The 21,362-nt window shown below is 54.2% G+C and overlaps 2 protein-coding genes across 9 annotated transcripts in view; one reads left to right on the top strand and one right to left on the bottom strand.

Annotated features, from left to right (window-relative positions):
- The window catches only part of SOX13 (SRY-box transcription factor 13), a 48,537-nt gene that overhangs the window by 11,519 nt on the left and 15,656 nt on the right, over positions 1 to 21,362 (bottom strand). For 4 of the 5 annotated variants that reach the window (XM_063418470.1, XM_063418471.1, XM_063418469.1 and 1 more), the window contains exon 2: positions 430 to 625. In XM_063418470.1, the coding sequence (XP_063274540.1) occupies positions 430 to 624 (195 nt within the window). In that variant the 5' untranslated portion in view covers position 625. Of the gene's footprint in view, positions 1 to 429; positions 626 to 12,800; positions 12,989 to 21,362 lie in introns of those variants that run through there. The other variant, XM_063418473.1, reaches the window with a different exon arrangement.
- Positions 1,649 to 7,491, top strand: LOC134561458 (uncharacterized). Of its 4 annotated transcripts, none has more exons than XM_063418475.1 (2): positions 1,649 to 3,421; positions 5,727 to 7,491. In XM_063418475.1, the coding sequence occupies exon 1, from the start codon at positions 1,733 to 1,735 to the stop codon at positions 2,957 to 2,959; it is 1,227 nt and encodes a 408-aa protein (XP_063274545.1). In that variant the 5' UTR covers positions 1,649 to 1,732; the 3' UTR covers positions 2,960 to 3,421; positions 5,727 to 7,491. The 4 variants fall into 4 exon arrangements, with proteins under 4 accessions (XP_063274545.1, XP_063274547.1, XP_063274549.1 ...); XM_063418477.1 differs by having other exon boundaries at positions 5,851 to 7,491; XM_063418479.1 differs by having other exon boundaries at positions 5,992 to 7,491.

Genomic DNA, 21,362 nt, shown 5'->3' on the forward strand with positions numbered 1-21,362 from the left:
ACCGCCAGGGACACCCCTAGCGTGCTCTGCCAGGCACATTCTGCTGAATCCCGCCCAGGGAGCACCGTGCTGGAAATGCTGGGATTTTCTCTGTTTATCCAGCCTGCCCGGCTCCTCTGAGCTCCTTTCCGCTCTGAAGGCCGAGCAGGGAGCGGTCAGGGAGAGGGAAAACCCAAGGGCAGTGGAAAAGGGAGGCTGAAGGGATGGGGAACATCCTGAAGGGGCTGTGGGGGGTTCCACGTCAAAGCTGAATCCCTCAAATCCCAGGGATGACCCCAGAGCAGCCAAAAAACCCTCGGGAGAGCCTCAGATTCCAGTTCCAATTCCTTGGGATGAGGAAAAACCAGGCAGGGAGCAGCCAGCGCCTCTCCCGTGGGATGGGAGGGGCTGGAGTGGGGATGGGGACAGCGCCACCTTTGTCACACTCACCTGCGGCAGGGCCTGGGGGTCACTGCCATCGCGGGGCGGTGGCCCCGGAGGGTCGCGGGGCCGGGGCTCGGTGCCAGGGGCAGCCCCCGGGGGGGTCTCGGGGCCGCCCTCCTTCCTCTCCTCCGTCTTGACGGCGCAGTTCACCATGGCGCCCGCTCCATCCAGCTCCGGAGAGACGGGGCTCCTCACGGACATCCTGGGGACAGCGGGGATGTCACCACGGCCACCCCGGGGCGTGGGCACCCCCTCTGCCAGCCTGGCCCCACCCTGGGGTGCCCCACGGTGCGAGGACAGCGTCCCTGGGGTTTGCAGTGGGGCGAGGCCGAGCTCTCGTTCCTGATTTTTTTACGTTTTTGGGGCTCAGCCCTCAGGGAAATCTTGGGAGGAATAAATTCCTAAAGGCAAGGCAGAGGTTGGGACTGGGGGGCCCTGAGGGGGTGACAGGGACCCGGAGGTCCTCAGGTCCCACAGGAGCCGTGCCCAGAAAAGCCATCGGAGCAGCCGCGGGGTTTCTGCTCCCGTGGGAAGTGGAAATCCTGGCCCTGCCCAACAATGGCTGGGACAGCACCGGAACGGCTCCTCTGGGAATGCCCGGCATGGGATGGACCTGGGGCTGGACACCAGGACAGCTCTTCCAGGAATCCCTGCCATGGATGGACCTGGGAATGGCCACTGGAATGGCTCCTCCAGGAGTTCCTGCCATGGATAGACCTGGGATTGGCCACCAGAACAGTTCCTCCAGGAATCCCTGCCATGGATAGACCTGGGAATGGCCACCAGAACAGTTTCTCCAGGAATCCCTGGCACAGAAGGGACCTGGGACTGGGACTGGCCACCAAAAAGGCTCCTCCAAGAGTCCCTGACACAGGATGGACCTGGGAATGGCCACCAGAACAGTTTCTTCAGGAATCCCTGGCACAGGAGGGACCTGGGACTGGGACCGGCCACCAGAACAGCTCCTCCAGGAGTTCCTGGCACAGGGTGGGCCTGGGAATGGCCACTGGAACGGCTCCTCTGGGAATGCCCGGCATGGGATGGACCTGGGATTGGGCACCAGGACAGCTCCTCCAGGAATCCCTGCCATGGATAGACCTAGGATTGGCCACCAGAACAGCTCCTTCAAGAGTTTTTGACAGAGGATAGGTCTGGAAATGGGCACCAGAACAGCTCCTCCAGGAATCCCTGCCATGGATACACCTGGAAATGGTCACCAGAACAGTTTCTTCAGGAATCCCTGGCACAGGAGGGACCTGGGACTGGGACCGGCCACCAGAACAGCTCCTCCAGGAGTTCCTGGCACGGGATGGACCTGGGATTGGCCACCAGAACGGCTCCTCTGGTGGTCCCCGGCATGGGATGGACCCAGGACTGGCCACCAGAACGGTTCCTTCAGGAATCCCTGGCACAGGAGGGACCTGGGACTGGGACCGGCCACCAGAACGGTCACCAGGAGCACCTGGCATGGGCTGGCCACCAGAACGGTCCCCAGGAGCACCTGGCATGGGCTGGCCACCAGAACGGTCACCAGGAGTACCTGGCATGGGATGGACACCAGAGTGGTCACCAGGAGTCCCCAGCACCGGCCAAGGCCGTGCCAGGACAAGGCCCGGCCCCAGGAATGGCTCTCCCTGATCCCCCCAAACCCCCCAAAGGTGCCGATCCCCTTCCCAGCGCCTCCGGATGGGCACGGCAGGAACGAGGATGGGTTTTACAGGGAATGGGCTCAAACACCCCACGGGCTCCCCGAGCACCGGCACTCCCTGGGGTTCTACCCAAGTTCCACCCCAAAAAACGGGGCTTTTTGCAAAATCCCATTTTCACTCTGTGTTCCACCCCCAAAAACGGGGTTTTTTTGCAAAATCCCATTTTCACTCCGTGTTCCACCCCCAAAACCAGGGTTTTTTGCAAAATCCCATTTTCACTCCGTGTTCCACCCCCAAAACCAGGGTTTTTTGCAAAATCCCATTTTCACTCCGTGTTCCACCCCAAAAAAATGGGGTTTTTTGCAAAATCCCATTTTTATTCCATGTTCCACCCAAAAAAAAAAGGGGTTTTTTGCAAAATCCCATTTTCACTCCGTGTTCCACCCCAAAAAACAGGGTTTTTTTGCAAAATCCCATTTTTATTCCATGTTCCACCCAAAAATCATGTCCTGTTCCAGGGTACCCAGGAGCGAGCGGTGCCCACGGGGCAGTGCCCGCCTGGATTTCCTTTCTGGCGGCCACCAACCCTCACACCACACAGCAAGAGCGGCAGCAGGCATTGTCCTCGCCTTTCAGGCGGGAATAATGGCAAAAGGAGGCTGCTGAGGAAGGGATTTACCCCGGGAATTGGGCTGTGGGACCACCCTGCACCTTCCTGGGGGCTGCCAGCCCAAACCCGACCCCCTCTCACCTCCGGGACCCCCATCAGGAACCCCCAAACCCAGTTTGGGGGTGCGAGGTTGGGGTGGGGAGGCCAATCTGGGCCGGCCCCGGCTTGGGGGCAGCAATTACATAACAAACAAAGCCCGGCTCAAGCTGCGAATTAATCAAACGGCTGAAAATAAAACCTTCCTCTCAGGAACTTCAAACAAAAGAAATGAAAACAACAAGGCCGGCTGGGTAATGAAAAGCCAGGGCTGTGAATAGGGGACAAAAGGAAGTGGAACAATGGGGTGTTGGACAAAAGCAATAAAGTAAAGGGAAGTGTGACAGCTCCACAATAGGGCACTGTGCTCGCCAGCCTTTCTGATCTTAGCGGGCCTTTTTTTTTTTTAATCTCGGTTCCCTCGCCCCTCCGCAGAACAAACCCGCCGGGTTTCCGCATCGCCCGCATCCTGCAGAGCCCCTTCCTGCCCCGGCTCACCTTGGCCGGGGCCACCCGGCCCCCCAAAATCCATCGGACGCGGTGGGGGAGCTGTGCTGGCTCCAGCGAGGATTGTCCCTGTGGGGATGGGTTACAGTGGGGAAACTGAGGCAGGAGAGCGCAGCACGGCACCTCAGCCCTTCAGGTGTATGAAAGTCGCTTTTTCACAGCTTTTTTGGGTTTTTTTCACACAGAAATTCGAGGTTTTTTAAGTTTGGGATGCTGGAACAGCGACATCGAGTGATAAATCCCATCCCACCCCTCCTGCAGGTCCCGTTCCCACCGTGCTTCACCTCCTGGTGCCGCTGGAGGTTTGCTCCTAAAACCAGAGGGTTTAGGGGCCCGAGCTTTACTGGGGCTGTGTTTGAGAGAGGCCTCACTGAGGGTTTATTATCCAAAAAATAAAAAACCGAAAAAAAAGCAAAGCAAAAAAAAGGGGAAAAGGGGAAAAGAGGACAAGGGGACAAGGGGAAAAGGGGAAAAGGGAAAAAGGGAAAAGGGGAAAAGGGGAAAAGGGGAAAAGGGGAAAAGGGGAAAAGGGAAAAAGGGGAAAAGGGGGAAAGGGAGAAAGGGGAAAAGGGGAAAAGGGGAAAAGGGGGAAAGGGGGAAAGGGGGAAAGGGGGAAAGGGGAAAAGGGGAAAAGGGGAAAAGGGGAAAAGGGGAAAAGGGGAAAAGGGGAAAAGGGGAAAAGGGGAAAAGGGGAAAAGGCACTGTTATCCCCTTCCAGGTGCGGGATCCGGGCCCGCCTGGGGCACACAATGGGAACAGAACAACCCCTGAGGGGGATTTTCTTGGCTTTTAACATTCCCTGTTTAATCCAGGGTGGGGAGGAAGGGAGGGAATGGGGTTGGGATGCAAAGTGCCAGCCCGGAGGATGCAAACAGATCCCGAATCCCCGTGGGATTTCTTCCCTCACAGCGTTTTGGGGGCTCATCCCACAAACAGCAAAGCCCTGAAATTCCCACATTTCACCTTTCCACCCAGCCTGGAAACTCCGAGGTTTTCGGGACGGTGGCAGCTCTCATTTCCCGGTTCGTACCCGCCACCGGCACGTCCTGCCATTCTCCCGGTGGCCGTGCCACCCTTCCTGCCCGCCAGCCAGGCCTGATCCTATCGGCCCCGCCGTGGGGAGCAGAGCAGCTCCAGGGGACGGGAAAAGGGGGTGAGGTGCCAGAAAACCCCCGCCCTGCCCGGTGGCACCGGTTTGGGGATCTGAGAGATGCCAAAATCCCGACGCTGCAGGGGCTTGGGATGAAGGAGATATCGAGATCCCGGCACTGCAGGAGTTTGGGATCCAGGAGATATCGAGATCCTGGCACTTCAGGAATTTGGGATTTAAGAGATGTGGAGATCCTGCAGAACCTGGGAATCCCAGAGATGTCAGGATCCCGGCACTGCAGGAATTTGGGAATCCAAGATGTGCCAAAATCCTGGCACTGCAGGAGCTTGGGATGAAGGAGATATCGAGATCCTGCAGAGCTTGGGATCCAGGAGATGTCAGGATCCCAGCGCTGCAGGAATTTGGGATTTAAGAGATGTGGAGATCCTGCAGAACTTGGGAATCCTAGAGATGTCAGGATCCCAGCACTGCAGGAGTTTGGGAATCCAAAATGTGCCAAGATCCCAGCACGGCAGGAGCTTGGGATGAAGGAGATACCGAGATCCCAACACTGCAGGAGTTTGGGATCCAGGAGATATCGAGATCCTGGCACTGCAGGAGTTTGGGAATCCAAGATGTGCCAAGATCCCAACACTGCAGGAGGTTGGGATCAAGGAGATATTGAGATCCTGGAACTGCAGGAATTTGGGATTTAAGAGATGTGGAGATCCTGCAGAACTTGGGAATCCTAGAGATGCCAGGATCCTGGCACTGCAGGAGTTTGGAGATCCAAGAGGCAATGGGATTCCAGAACTGCAGGAGCCTGGGGATCCAAGAGATGCTGAGATCCCAGCACAGCAGGAATTTGGGGTCCAAGAGACCCCAAGATCCTGGTACTGCAGGAGTTTGGGAATTCAAGGAGCAATTCCAGAACTGCAGGGGTTGGGGGATCCAAGAGGTGTTTGGAGACCAGGAGATGCCAAGATCCTGGCACTGCAGGATCCTGGGGATCCAAGAGCCACCAAGTTCCCTCACCCCGTGTCACATCACTCCCACCTCAGGGCTGGTCCTACCCTCGATTTGGGCCACCACCATCACATGGTGAGCTACAAAGTTTGTTGGTTCTGAAAAATTATATTTTTAACCCCAAAAAAGTGATGGGATGAGCACATTTAGACTCAGAAATGCCACCAGCACCATGTGAGAGCCACAGGGTTTGTTGGTTCTGGAAAATCATTTTTTAAACTCCAATGCCACCCCAGGGACAACAGGAGACCCTTGACGAGCTGGCTGGGGGAGCTGTGCTGCCCAGATTTTCGGGGTGACCCTGCCCTCTCCTCCTGCCCATCAGGCTGTCCCAGCTCATGGAATTTTTCCCTCCTCCCTCCCAAAGCTCTCAGTCCGTGGCTTTTCCCTTCAAGAGCCCAACCTGGTACCTGAACATCCCAAAAAACCCTCAAAACATCCCAAAACAGGGCAAAATCCAAGGAGGAAACACCAGAGGAGCGACGACGGCCCCGCCGCCGGCACGAGCAGCAGCCCCGACACCCCCGGGAGGGGACGGAGGAAAAAATAAAGACAAATAAAGACACACACGGAGATTTTTCCTCTTCCAGGCAGGACCTGAGGAATCCCGGCCGGCCAGCGGGACAGACAATAGCCCATCTCCTGCCAGACGAGCGGGGACGCTTTCCTGCCAGACTTGGAATGTCCTTTCGGGGCCGCTTCCAAGCGTTTCCGCCCCGGGTGTCTTCCAAGAGAAAAGAATGGATGTTTGCTGTATCCCGGGCAGGGATGGCCCTGGCTGGGGGAAGTTCATGGGGGTCCCGTCCCTGGGGGTCCCTTCCCTGGGGATCCGGAGTGTCCCGGGATTGGGGGGGTCATTCCCTGGGAATGGCCGTGGAGGAGGAGGAAAATGCGGCCCGGGGGAGGGAAAAATGTGGACGAGGAAATGCAAGGCCCCAGGGTTTGTTGGTTCTGGAAAAATGATTTTTAAACCCAAAAGGCGATGGGAGGAGGGATTTTAGAGTCAGAAATGCCACCACCATCACATGGTGAGCTACAGGGTTTGTTGGTTCTGAAAAATTGTATTTTTAAACCCCAAAAAGTGATGGGATGAGCACATTTAGACTCGGAAAAGCCACCACCACTACATGAGAGCCACAGGGTTTGTTGGATCGAAAAAATCATTTTTTTAACTCCAAAAAGTGATGGGATGAGCACATTTAGACTCAGAAATGCCACCACCACTACATGAGAGTCACAGGGTTTGTTGGTTTTGAAACACTAATTTTTTAACCCCAAAAAGTGATGGGATGGGGGGTTTTGGCTCCATAAATGCCACCACCACCACATGGTGAGCCACAGGGTTTGCTGGTTCTGAAAAATCATTTTTTTAACCCCAAAAAGTGATGGGATGAGCACATTTAGACTCAGAAATGCCACCAGCACCACATGAGAGCCACAGGGTTTGCTTGTTCTGAAAAATCATTTTTTAACTCCAAAAGGCAACAGGATGAGCATTTTCAGCCCCAGAAATGCCACCACCATCACATGGTGAGCTACAGGGTTTGCTGGTTCTGAAAAATTGTATTTTTAACCCCAAAAAGTGATGGGATGAGCACATTTAGACTCAGAAATGCCACCACCACCACATGAGAGCCACAGGGTTTGTTGGATCGAAAAAATCATTTTTTTAACCCCAAAAAATGATGGGATGAGGGTTTTTAGACTCAGAAATGCCACCACCGTCACATGGTGAGCTGCAGGGTTTATTGGTTCTGAAAAATTGTATTTTTAACTCCAAAAGGCAACAGGATGAGCATTTTTGGCCCCAAAAATGCCACCACCACCACTTGGTGAGCCACAGGGTTTGTTGGTTCTGAAAAATTGTATTTTTGACCCCAAAAGATGATGGGATGAGCACATTTAGACTCAGAAATGCCACCACCACCACATGAGAGCCACAGGGTTTGCTGGTTTTGAAAAACTAATTTTTAAACCTCAAAAAGTGATGGGATGAGGGTTTTTAGACTCAGAAATGCCACCAGCACCACATGGTGAGCTACAGGGTTTGTTGGTTCTGAAAAATTGTATTTTTAACCCCAAAAAGTGATGGGATGAGAACATTTAGACTCAGAAATGCCACCAGCACCACGTGAGAGCCACAGGGTTTGTTGGTTCTGAAAAATTATTTTTTAACCCCAAAAAGTGATGGGATGAGGGTTTTTAGACTCAGAAATGCCACCAGCACCACGTGAGAGCCACAGGGTTTGCTCATTCTGAAAATTAATTTTTTAACCCCAAAATGCAACAGGATGAGCGTCTTTGGCCCCAAAAATGCCACCACCACCACATGGTGAGCTACAGGGTTTGTTGGTTCTGAAAAATTGTATTTTTAACCCCAAAAAGTGATGGGATGAGAACATTTAGACTCAGAAATGCCACCAGCACCATGTGAGAGCCACAGGGTTTGTTGGTTCTGAAAAATTATTTTTTAACTCCAAAATGCAACAGGATGAGCGTCTTTGGCCCCAAAAATGCCACCACCACCACTTGGTGAGCTACAGGGTTTATTGGTTCTGAAAAATTGTATTTTTGACCCCAAAAAGTGATGGGATGAGCACATTTAGACTCGGAAAAGCCACCAGTGCCACGTGAGAGCCACAGGGTTTGTTGGTTGTGAAAATTTGTATTTTTGACCCCAAAAGATGATGGGATGAGCACATTTAGACTCAGAAATGCCACCACCACTGCATGAGAGCCACAGGGTTTGTTGGTTTTGAAAAACTAATTTTTAAACCTCAAAAAGTGACGGGATGAGGGTTTTTAGACTCAGAAATGCCACCAGCACCACATGGTGAGCTACAGGGTTTGTTGGTTTTGAAAAATTATTTTTTAACCCCAAAAGGCAACAGGTTGAGCATTTTCAGCCCCAGAAATGCCACCAGCACCACATGGTGAGCCACAGGGTTTGTTGGTTCTGAAAAATTGTATTTTTAAACCCCAAAAAGTGATGGGATGAGCACATTTAGACTCAGAAAAGCCACCAGCGCCACGTGAGAGCCAGAGGGTTTGTTGGTTCTGAAAAATTATTTTTTAACCCCAAAAAGTGATGGAATGGGGGGTTTTGGCCCCATAAATGCCACCACCACCACATGGTGAGCTACAGGGTTTGCTGGTTCTGAAAAATCATTTTTTAACTCCAAAAGGCAACAGGTTGAGCATTTTCAGCCCCAGAAATGCCACCAGCACCACATGGTGAGCTACAGGGTTTGTTGGTTCTGAAAAATTGTATTTTTAACCCCAAAAAGTGATGGGATGAGCACATTTAGACTCAGAAATGCCACCACCACTGCATGAGAGCCACAGGGTTTGTTGGTTTTGAAAAACTAATTTTTAAACCTCAAAAAGTGACGGGATGAGCGTTTTTAGACTCAGAAATGCCACCAGCACCACATGGTGAGCCACAGGGTTTGCTCATTCTGAAAAATTATTTTTTAACCCCAAAAGGTGACGGGATGAGGGTTTTTAGCCCCATAAATGCCACCACCACCATGTGGGAGCCGCAGCTCCGGGTGTCACTGCTGGCAGCACATGTCCCCTGCCAGGTGTCCCCACCCCACAGAGCAGCAGCGGAAACGCTCCAAATTCGGGCTCTGCACTCTCGACACCTCAGCAAACCCAAAAAACCCCAAACCCCCCCTGCCCTGAGCGCTCAGAGCGCCGGAAAAGCTGAAAAAGCCAAAAAAGCCGTGCCGAGATGGGAGATTTTTGGTGGGCACGGGAGATTTGGGGAGGGGGCTGCTCCGAGGGGCAGGGTGGGAATTCCCTGGCGTGGCCTTCCCTCAGCACCCAGTGGGAATCCCCCACCCCAAAGAGACCCCCAGACCCCAAACGCCCCTTTCCACCCTGCCCAGACCTTTGGGGCGAGCAGGACCTGGGGTTTCCTGCTGCCCACCCCGACCAGGCGGGCGTTTGTCCATCCTCCATTCCCCGAAAGGACAAACGGAAACATCCGGAAATGTCCCCGCGGGGTCGGGACACGGCGGTGACGCTCCGGTGACAGCAGTGACATCACGGAAACTGCCAGGAACGGCCGGCACGGGAAGGGGTCGGGGTCACCCCCTCTGCCACCCCCCTGCTCCCACCCTCTCCAGGGGTGTGGGACCCCACCCTGGTGTCCCCAAGGAGGGGTGTCCCCTCCTCAGCCCTGGAATTGTCTCAGCACAGCCACGTTGTGGGGTTTTTTGAGGGGAATATATTGATTTTCCAGCTTTTAAGGAGGAAAGGAGCAGTCCAGGTGTCCAGGGAGCCCATGGAAGGTTGGATGCTGAAGAAATTGCAAGAAATTTTACCAATTCTACCCCCAAAAAAAGCCCAGCCTGCCCCTTCCAAGGCCTCCAGGCCATATCCAGGGTTATTAATGGGATGCACACATCCCTGATGGATTCCAGCAGAGTTCTGGGGGCAAATCCAATCAATCCCACTCTCCAAAACTTGAGAAAAGAGGGGGAAATGACAGAATTCATCCCTAAATTCTCTCAAATGCAATGCAGGGAGGAAAAGAGGAATTCCCAGGCCAGGCCGAGGCGAAGAGGAGGACCTGGGATGCTCCGTGCTCTCCATCAGGGATGTTTTCCATCCCCTGTAAATCCAGGAGATCCCGGTGTCCCAGGAAATGGGATGAGGGCTCAGCTGCAGATCAGGCTCTGCCCTCAGCGGCTCCGCTCCCGCTTTTCCCATGGGATTTCCATGGAATTCCCATGGAATTCCCATGGGATTATCCCTGTTGGCCAAATCCAACCCCTCCCCTTGGGGCTTGCCCAGCAGGATCCTGGGGGGCTGCTCCAGGTGGGCGGGAATGGGAAAACAGAGCCCCCAGCAAAGCCTGATAGGGACGAGTGAACACCCCCAAATTCCCTGTGGGCACCGGGATCAGGATCCATGCCCCAAATATCATAGGGATCCATTGGATCCATGGCCCACATTCCCTGGGGGCACTGGGAGCTGTTGGATCCATGCCCCAAATATCACAGGGATCAGGATCCATGCTCCACACATCACCGGGATCCATTGGATCCATGCCACCAGATTCCCCGTAGTCACTGGGACCCAATGGATCCATTGGATCCATGCCCCAAATATCACAGGGATCCACTGGATCAGTACCCCCACATTCCCTGTGGTCACAGGGATCCATTGTATCCACGCCCCAGATATCAGAGGGATCCATTAGATCCATGCCCCTACATTCCCTGTGAGCACCGGGATCAGGATCCACGCCCCACACATCACCAGGATCCATTGGATCCATGCCCCTACATTCCCTGTTGTCACTGGGATCCATTGGATCCGTGCCCCGCACATCACTGGGATCCATTGGGTCCGTGCCTACACATTCCCTGTGGCCACTGGGATCCATTGGATCCATTGGATCCATGCCCCCACATTCCCTGGGGGCACTGGGAGCTGTTGGATCCATGCCCCAAATATCACAGGGATCCATTGGATCCATGCCCCACACATTCCCCATGGTAACTGGGATCCATTGGATTCATGCCCCGCACATCACAGGGATCCATTAGATCCATGCCCCCACATTCCCCGTGGTCACTGGGATCCATTGGCTCCATTGGATCCATGCCCCCACATTCCCTGTGGTCACTGGGATCCATTGGATCCATGCCCCCACATTCCCTGTGGTCCCTGGGATCAGTTGGATCCATTGGATCCATGCCCCCACATTCCCTGTGGTCCCTGGGATCCATTGGATCCATCCCGGAGCTCTGGGACACATCCCGGCGCCCCTTCGGATGGAGAATTCCCATCTTTCCCAGCACTCCAGGGGGATTTATCCTTCAGGATCCCGAGGACAGCTGGGATCTCCCTTCCCAACCCCAGGGACTCTGCCAGCTGAGTGACAAAACCCAGCCAGGAATTCCACAATTATCCCAATAAAACCCAATCCCTGGAAGCAGCCGGATCCTTCCCTGGGCGTCCCCTGGCCCGGGGCCACCCCGTTCGCAGCCACGACCCAAACACATTTTTCCTTTTGCCGCAGGGAGGGTTTGAGAGAGGAGGGGAGGGAATAAAAATAAAATAAAAAAACCCGGCTGAACCTCAGGTGGAACTTCCTGGCCGCGGGATTTATGAGCCGGGAATGATCTCATCAGGGAAGCGGAGGAAACTCCGCGGCGCTGGAATTATTCCCAACCCTGTCCCCGGGAACAATCCCAGGACAAGGCACGTGATGGCCCCGGGACCAGCACTGGTCATTCCCAGCTCTCCTGGCCTCCAGGAGCTCCGGGACGGTTCCTGGGAGATAAATCCCTAAGGAAAAGGCTCCTGGCAGGGTTGGTGTCCAGGGGATTTTATGGGAGGATCTTTAGGGAGGAGTGGGAAATCCAGGGCAGGGATGGAGGGGAGAAATCTGAAATCACAAAGTCCCCAGAAAATCACAGGTCCAAACCTCTAGGAAAAACCAAAATCTTCTTTTTTGCTTCCTTTTTCTCTTCTTTTTTGCCCCCTTTTCCTCTGCCCTTCCCAATCCCTGCATTAAAACCCTAAAAAAACCCCAAACGTTCCCTCTTTAACAGAGGGAATCCTGGCACTCCAAAAAATGTGAATTTACCCTTTTTTCCTTTTTTTTTTTCTGCGTCGGAAATGGATTTTAAAAGACGTTTTAGGTGCAAAAACCTCCCTGGATTGTGGATTCTGAGCCTTTTATCCAAAACCCAGCGGGGCTGGATCAGCCCCACGCCCCACAGAGGGGTCCTGGGGGAGCTCCGGATCCTTGGGATCCACCAGAAACCCCTGGAGCAGCCCCCACACCCCTTCCAGGACCTTCCCTCACTCCCCAATCAAACCCACCCACCCCGAGCCATCGATGACAGAAATTAAATTTTAAAAGCGACAAAACACAGAGAAATAAAGTGAAATCCAGGACGGGGATCAAGGAAAATCTCATTAAAGTATCAAAAATAAAAAAAAAAAAAATCCCATAAAAGCTATCAAAACTCATGGAAACGCCCACAAAAGCAAGAAAAATCAAGGAAAAAAAAATCTCATAAAAGCATGAAAAATCAAGGAAACCCCCATAAAGGCACCAAAAATCAAGGGAAAAGCCCATTAAGGCACTAGAAATCATGGAAAATCTCATAAAAAGCACAAAAATTAAGGGAAAATCCCATAAAAGCACGAAAAATCAAGGAATTCCTCTGCCTATCTCAACACTTTTTTTTGCTGTAAACACGAAAATCTTTTTCCGAGATACCCTGAACTCCTTGATCCTGCTCAATCCTTTATTTTTTTTTTTTTTTTTTTTTTGCTGTAAATGTGGAAATCTTTTTCCAAAATGCCCTGAATTCATCCATCCAGCTCAATCCTTTTTTTTTTGTTTTTGCTGGAAGTGTGGAGGACTCACCCAGAGGCTGGCACGGCTCCCTCCTCGCCCCGCGGGCTTTATCGGGGTGGCCGATCTCGGTGGCGTTTTTGTGTCACTGCTGTCACTCAGCGTTTCCAGGCGCGGTCGGGGGTGGGGGACAAGATTTTAAACCGGGCTTTAAACCTGGTTTTAAACCAGGTGTTAAACCCGACTTTAAATCAGAATTTAAACCACAATTTCAACCCGAATTTCAACCCGAATTTCAACCCGATTTTAAACCCGATTTTAAACCCAATTTTAAACCCGATTTTAAACCCGATTTTAAACCCGATTTTAAACCAGATTTTCCTATCACCTGAGGGAGGGAGGGTCAAGACCTCCCACCCTTTTTTTGGCCCCGTTGCAAAAATTAAAAAATCCGAAGCTGAGCTTTGCCAGCCCTGCACCTCCCAGAGGGAGGGAAGCTCTTCCCAAATTTTTTCTCCATGGGAAATCCATGGGTGGCGTTGGGGATGTGCAGAATTTGGGGCTGGTTTGGGTCCAGAACCCTCTATCCGAGGGTTTTCACGGCGTTTTGATAATTCCTTGTTTTTCCAGGATTTGGGGGAGTTCATCCCTGTCAACAACGCCCCCTCATCTTTGGCTTTTATGGGATTTTAAACCTCCCAATAATTCCTTGTTTTTCCAGGGTTTGGGGGAGTTCATCCCTGTCAACAACGCCCCCTCATCCTTGGCTTTTATGGGATTTTAAACCTCCCAGTAATTCCTTGTTTTTCCAGGAGTTTGGGGCGTCCATCCCAAGTCAAAACCTGTATCTGTAATGCCCCACTCTTGAGCTTAAATGGAATTTTACACCTTCCAATAATTCCCTTATTTTTCCAGGTTTTGGGGGTCCATTCCACATCAACAACTCCCCCCATCCTTGAGCTCCTCATGGAATTTTATACCTTCCAATAATTCCCTTTTATTTCCAGGTTTTGGGGCTCCATCCCTGTCAACACCACCCCATCCTCGACCTTTTATGGCATTTCCCACCTTCCCCTAATCCCTTCCTCTTCCAGGTTTTTCCCGTTTGGGGGCACCAATCCTGCCTCGTGTTTCCCAGGATTGCTGGGAGCACCCAAGGGTGCTCAGAGCCACCCCTGGGACCCATCACCTGCAGCACCCAAGCCCCCAAATCGCACCCCGAAATCTTTTGGGGCCGCGTTTCCGCCCCGCAGCCGCAGCCGGCAGCGCCCCGGAAACCTTTGGGGTGCCTGAGCTGCAACAAACACGTCCTCACCTCCAGATTGTCACGAGGAGGGACAAAAGGGGACATGGAGGGGACAATTCCCAAATTTGTCCAAATCCAGGGAGCTCCAGATGTTGGGGTTGGTTCATTTTTCCAGCAATGGGATTTTTTTTTTTTTTTCTCGGGGTTTTGGGAGCTGCCCCAGGAGCCACCAGCGCCTTCGTGAACCTCACTCTGAGGGAAAAGGTGCCACTGGCTTCTCCTCACCTGCCCCAAAATCCTCTCCAGCCCCAAAATCCTCTCCTGCCCCAAAAATCCTCTCCAGCCCCAAAAATCCTCTCCTGCCCCAAATCCTCTCCTGCCCCAAAAATCCTCTCCAGCTCCAAAAATCCTCTCCAGCCCCAAAATCCTCTCCAGCCCCAAAAATCCTCTCCAACCCCTAAAATTGTCTCCTGCCCCAAAAATCCTCTCCTGCCCCAAAAATCCTCTCCTGCCCCAAAAATCCTCTCCTGCCCCAAAAATCCTCTCCAGACCCAAAAATCCTCTCCAGCCCCAAAATCCTCTCCTGCCCCAAAATCCTCTCCTGCCCCAAAATCCTCTCCAGCCCCAAAAATCCTCTCCAACCCCTAAAATTGTCTCCTGCCCCAAAAATCCTCTCCTGCCCCAAAAATCCTCTCCTGCCCCAAAAATCCTCTCCTGCCCCAAAAATCCTCTCCAGCCCCAAAAATCATCTCCTGCCCCAAAATCATCTCCAGCCCCAAAATCATCTCCAGCCCCAAAATCCTCTCCAACCCCAAAAAACCTCACCAGCCCCAAAAATCCTCTCCAGCCCCAAAATCCTCACCTGCTCCCAAATCCTCTCCAGCCCCAAAATCCTCTCCTGCCCCAAAATCCTCTCCTGCCCCAAAATCCTCTCCAGCCCCAAAATCCTCTCCTGCCCCAAAATCCTCTCCTGCCCCAAAATCCTCTCCAGCCCCAAAAATCCTCTCCTGCCCCAAAAAACCTCACCAGCCCCAAAATCCTCACCTGCCCTAAAAATCCTCTCCATCCCCAAAAATCCTCTCCAGCCCCAAAATCCTCTCCAGCCCCAAAATCCTCTCCAGCCCCAAAATCCTCTCCAGCCCCAAATCCTCTCCAGCCCCAAAATCCTCTCCAGCCCCAAATCCTCTCCAGCCCCAAAATCATCTCCAGCCCCAAAAAACCTCACCAGCCCCAAAATCCTCTCCATCCCCAAAAATCCTCTCCAGCCCCAAAATCCTCTCCAGCCCCAAAATCCTCTCCAGCCCCAAAATCCTCTCCAGCCCCAAAATCCTCTCCAGCCCCAAATCCTCTCCAGCCCCAAAATCATCTCCAGCCCCAAAAAACCTCACCAGCCCCAAAATCCTCTCCTGCCCCAAAAATCCTCTCCTGCCCCAAAAATCCTCTCCTGCCCCAAAAATCCTCTCCAGCCCCCAAATCCTCACCTGCCCTAAAAATCCTCACCAGCCCCAAAATCCTCTCCTGCCCCAAAATCCTCTCCAGACCCCAAATCCTCTCCTGCCCCAAAAATCCTCTCCTGCCCCAAAATCCTCTCCAGCCCCAAAATCCTCCCCAGCCCCAAAAATCCTCTCCAGCCCCCAAATCCTCTCCAGCCCCAAAAATCCTCTCCTGCCCCAAAAATCCTCTCCAGCCCCAAAATCCTCTCCAGCCCCAAAAATCCTCTTCAGCCCCAAAATCCACTCCAGCCCCAAAATCCTCTCCTGCCCCAAAATCCTCTCCAGCCCCAAAAATTCTCCCCAAAGGCAGCCCCGACTCCGATCCCGCTGCGCTCTGGCTTGCAGGAATCAGGGATGGATGGGCTTGGATGAAACCCCCTGGGCCAAAATGGATTTTTGGTCCCATTTCCCCCCTTGGTGAGGCCGTTTCGGTGACGTTTGCTCTGGTTTGGGGTGCGGGTTTGGGTTCCTGAGCTCATCCCCCACCTTGGGTGATGCATCCGGCGCCTCCGGGGGCCTCACGTGTACGAAAAGCTGCAGGAGCCACTTCTGTCACTGTTTTGTCACTTTTTGGTCACAATTTCAGCTCAGGGAGACGCCCCGGGGTTCTGGGGTTTGGGATTTGGGGTTTGGGGTTTGGGACACCCCGCTTCCCATCCCATTCCAATCCAAAAGGGTTTGGGAGCAGAGACCTCCGAATCACCACGATCCCCAGGGGAAGGGTTTGGGCTTCATCCCCCTTCTCCCTGCTGGATTTGGAGGAATTAAAATCCAGCAAATTCAGCTCCTGGATGGGCTTCTCCCTTTGGGGGAGCAGAGGGATTTGGGAATTAGGTTTTTGGGGTGGTTTTCACCGCAAACAAAACCCCAGCACAGACCAGAAGCCGCCAGCCCTCCCCGTTTGGGACCAAACTGGGGCTCCTGCAGCACACGAGGGGCTCGGGGTGCTGGTGGCACCTGTGTCACCCCCCCTGCTCCATCCCGATTTCCCCTGGGCTGGGAATTGGCAGCTCCAGCCTCCAGGTGCCCATCCCAGCCTGGTCCCAAAAAAATGGGATGTGCTGCTCATCCCTGGCTCTAGGAAAAAGAAAAGGATTTGGGGGGATTTGGGGCTGTGCTTGCAGCCCGAGGGGTGCTGGGCTCCTGTGCCTGTCCCTGAGTTTTTCCAGCTTTGCTCAGCCCCCAGGATGAGCTTTTTTTTTTAGGAAAACACAGAAATCCCCCATCCAAAAATGTGTTTTCCTCAGCCAAATTCCCAGGACAGACCCACAAACCAGAGGAAACACGGCAGGACGGAGCCGACAGGGGATCCCAGCGAGCTGAGACCCCAAATCCATAAAAGAGCCCCTAAAAACGGCAAACTCTGCCCTGCCCTGCTCTGCCTGCAGCTGGGCTCTCCAGCTCCTTCCCCGCTCCTAAAATCCGCATGGAAAAGCAGCGGGAAAGAGCTCCCTGCGGGGAGCTGCGGCCGCGAGGGGTCCGTGCCACCCGTGCCACCCGTGCCACCCGTGTCACCCGTGCCGTCCCCGCCCGCGGCTCCGGGCGCGCTCCCGCGCCAGCCCGCGCCCCGGGGGACCCCGCTTTCCTCTGGGCGTGAGAGCAGAACAATAGGGCCGAGCCCTGCATTGTTCCCGACAGAAGATAAGGCCGGGCTCTGGCATTCCACAGCGCCCGCCCTGCTCGGGATCTGCCAGGCCCCGGCTCTGCCGTTCCCAGCTCTGCCAGGCCCAGCTCTGCCGTTCCCAGCTCTGCCATTCCCAGTCCCGGCTCTGCCATTCCCAGTTCTGCCATTCCCATTTCTGGCTCTGCCAGTCCCAGTTCTGCCGTTCCCAGTCTTGGCTCTGCCATTCCCAGCTCTGCCATTCCCAGTCCCGGCTCTGCCATTCCCTGGTTTTGCTATTCCCCGGCTCTGCCATTCCCAGTTCTGGCTCTGCCATTCCCAGTTCTGCCATTCCCAGTCCTGCCATAATGCCCAGTCCAGGCTCTGCCATTCCCAGTTCTGCCATTCCCAGTCCCTGGCTCTGCCATTCCCAGCTCTGCCATTCCCAGCTCTGGCTCTGCCGTTCCCAGTTCTACCATTCCCAGCTCTGCCATTCCCTGGCTCTGCCATTCCCAGTTCTGGCTCTGCCATTCCCAGTCCTGGTTCTGTCATTCCCAGTTCTGCCATTCCCGGTTCTGGCTCTGCCATTCCCAGCTCTGCCATTCCCAGTTCTGCCATTCCTGGCTCTGGCTCCGCCATTTCTCTGTTCTGCCATTCCCAGTTTTTCCATTCCCAGGCTCTGCCATTCCCAGCTCTGCCATTCCCAGTTCTGGTTTTGCCATTCCCAGTTCCGCCATTCCCAGTCCGGCTCTGCCATTCCCAGTCCCGCCATTCCCAGCTCTGCCATTCCCAGCTCTGCCATTCCCAGTCCCGGCTCTGCCATTCCCAGTCCGGCTCTGCCATTCCCAGTCCGGCTCTGCCATTCCCAGTCCGGCTCTGCCATTCCCAGTCCCGCCATTCCCAGCTCTGCCATTCCGGCTCTTTGTGTCCCTCTGTTGTCCCCAGTCCCTGCCGCAGCCTGTCCCTGTCCCCCCGTGGGGACACCGTGGGTGACACGTGCCAGCCTCTCCCGGAGCTGTCCCCTCCCAGCCCCAGCAGGGACAGTTGGGGACAAGGGGGGTGGCAGCGCCGGGCCCGGGCTGGTGGTGGCCTCTGTTGGGACAGAGCCCTGGTGGCAGCCCGGGACTGTCCCAACCTGAGAAACTTTCAAATTTTGGGGGTTGGGACAGTGGCAATGCCACCACGAATTTCTGCCTTCAAAATCCTGAATTCCTCCCTTCCAAAATCTGAATTTCTCCCTTCAAAATTCTGAATTTCTCCCTTCAAAATCCTGAATTTCTCCCTTCCAAATTAATTCTGCATTTCTCCCTTCCAACCTCTGAATTTCTCCCTTCAAAATTCTGAATTTCTTCCTTCCAAAGTCAGAATTTCTCCCTTCCAACCTCTGAATTTCTCCCTTCCAACCTCTGAATTTCTCCCTTCCAACCTCTGAATTTCTGCCTTCCAACCTCTGAATTTCTGCCTTCCAACCTCTGAATTTCTCCCTTCCAACCTCTGAATTTCTCCCTTCCAAATTAATTCTGCATTTCTCCCTTCCAAAGTTAGAATTTCTCCTTTCAAAATTCTGAATTTCTTCCTTCCAACCTCTGAATTCCTCCCTTTCAAATCCTGAGTTCCTCTCCTCTAAATCCTGAATTCCTACCTTGTAAGTTCTCATTTTCTTCATGTCAAATTCCAAATTCCTCCCTTCCAACCCCTCAATCCCTCCCTTCCAACTTCTCCCTCTTCTCCCAAAACCCCCCATCTCCCTCCAGCCCCGTTTTCCACAGCACAGAGGATCAAACGCCGCCTTTCAGCTCCTTCGTTATATTTAATTTATATCCTCTCCTCTTTCCACCCAACAATGAACGGCCGCGAGCTGCCTGCACCACAATTAAAATAACAATACCGAATTTTGGCTGGGCGCGCTCAGGGGGGCCTCAGGTGCTCTCTTATCTTGTCCCTGTCTGATAAGGGACAGGGAAAGGTGGCAGGAGGCTGCGGCCACCCCCTGCATCTTTTATAAGCATCACACAGCCCGAGCAGGGCAGAGAATTAAATAGGGGAGAGGCAAAAGTTCAAATATTTCTGATCTGGGAATGGAGAATTGAATTGTGGAGAGGTAAAAATTCAAATATTTCAGACCTGGTAACAGAGCATTACATTGTGGAGGGGCAAAATTTCAATTTTGCCACAATTTAGTTCTCCATTCCCAGGTCAGAAATATTTGAAATTTTGCCCCTCAACAATTTAATGCTCCATTCCCAGGTTCAGAAATATCTGAAATTTTGCCTCTTCAGGATTTAATTATCCATTCCCAGGTCTGAAATATTTGAATTTTTGCCTCTCCACGACTCAATTCTCCATTACCAGGTAAGAAATATTTGAAATTTTGCCCGTCCACAATTTAGTTCTCCATTCCCAGGTCAGAAATATCTGAAATTTTGCCTCTTCATGATTTAATTCTCCGTCCCCATGTCAGAAATATTTGAAATTTTGCCTCTTCACGATTTAATTCTCCATCCCTATGTCAGAAATATTTGAATTTCTGCCTCTCTGTGATTCCCGGAGCTGCAGGAGCCCGGGGCGGATCCCGCCCCGAAGGGCTCGGGATGGGCTGAAAAGCGGAGCTCGTTCCCAGCGGAGCTTCGGGAGCGGCGCTGATTTATTCCCGTCCCGCGTGTTCCCGGCCGGGTTAAAACGGGCCGGGGATCGCACAAAAACTCCACGGCTCGGAGCTCCCTCCCCGCGGCGCCACGAAACCCAAAATCCTGGAAAATCCTGGGAAAATCCTGAGAAAATCCTGGGAAAACCCTGGGAAAACCCTGCGGGGAGAGCCCGGCCCGGGCCGCTCGGGGGTGGTCGCGCTGCTGCGGGACCCCCGGAACGGGAACGCCCGGTCCGGCTCGGCCCGGTTCGGCCCCGGGGCTGCGCCGCTCTCTGGGCTCTGCCTCCTCCTGAGCCCCGCGGCTCCTCCTGAGCCCCCCGGATACTCCTGAGACCCCCCGGATCCTTCTGAGCCCCCCTGGATCCTCCAGAGCCCCCCTGGATCCTCCTGAGCCCCCCCAGATCCTCTTGAACCTCACAGATCCTCCCGAGACCCCCGGATCGTCCTGAGACCCCCCCCCCCCCGGATCCGCCCTAGCCCCCCAAATCCTCTGGCCTCAGAGTGGAGCTCTGCAGCTCCTCCTGAGCCCCTCAAATCCTCCTGAGATCCCCCGGATCCTCCTGAGCCCCCCCAGATCCTCCCGAGACCCCTAAATCCTCCTGAGCCCCCCCGGATATTCCTGAGACCCCCCGGATCCTCCTGTGCCCCCCTCGGATCCTCCCGAGCCCCCCCAGATCCTCCAGTCTCAGGCTGGATCTCCCCAGCTTCTCCTGAGCCCCACAAATCTTTCAAAATCATCCCTGAGCCCCCCAGATCCTCTTCACTCCCCCAGCTCCTTCATACTCCTCCCTGAGCCCCCCAGTTCCTCCTGAGCCCCCCAACTCCTCCTGAGCCCCTCAGCTCTTCCAGTCTCAGACTGGATCTCCCCAGATCCCCCTGAGCCCCCAAATCCTTCATAATCATCCCTGAGCCCCCCTACAGCTCCTCCTGAGCCCCAGAGATTCTAAATAATCATTCCTGAGCCCCACAGCTCCTCCAGCCTCAGCCTGAACCTTCTCAGCTCCTCCTGAGCCCCCCAAATTGTCCTGAGCCCCCCAGATCCTCTTTACCCCCTCAACTCCTTCATACTTATCCCTGAGCGCCCCCCCAGCTCCTCCTGAGCCCCCCAAACTCCTCCTGAGCCCCCCAAACTCCTCCTGAGCCCCTCCAGCTCCTCCTGAGCCCCCCAAATCCTCCTGAGCCCCCCAAATCCTCCTGAGCCTCACAACTCCTCTGGCCTCAGCCTGGGCCTCCCCAGCTCCTCCTGAGCCCCAGAGATTCTTAATAATTATTCCTGAGCCCCCAAAACTCCTCCTGAGCCCCCCCAAACTCCTTCAGTCTCAGACTGGATCACCCCAGCTCCCCCCGAGCCCCCCCAACTCCTCCACCCTCAGCCCCCCCAGCCCCCATAACTCCCCCTGCCCCTCTCGGAGCCCCCCCAGCCGCTCTCAGCCCCCCCAAAAGCAGCAGCTCGGACACCCCGCTCTTCCCCCGGGGCACTCGAGGTGCCAGGCCCGGCTCTGGGGGCTGGACCGTCCCCAAGGTCCATCCCAGCCCGGGATTTGTGCGGTGGGAATTCCTCACCCCGGGATTTGTGCTGTGGGAATTCCTCACCCCGGGATTTGTGCGGTGGGAATTCCTCACCCCGACCCCCGGCCTGCAGCGCTGC

The sequence above is a fragment of the Prinia subflava genome, chromosome 23 (genome assembly GCF_021018805.1).
Source record: "Prinia subflava isolate CZ2003 ecotype Zambia chromosome 23, Cam_Psub_1.2, whole genome shotgun sequence".
Lineage (NCBI taxonomy): Eukaryota > Metazoa > Chordata > Aves > Passeriformes > Cisticolidae > Prinia > Prinia subflava.

Coding starts and splice junctions, on each gene's coding strand:
- LOC134561458 (XM_063418475.1), top strand. CDS start 1,733: ATGGACCTGGGATTGGCCACCAGAACGGCTCCTCTGGTGGTCCCCGGC.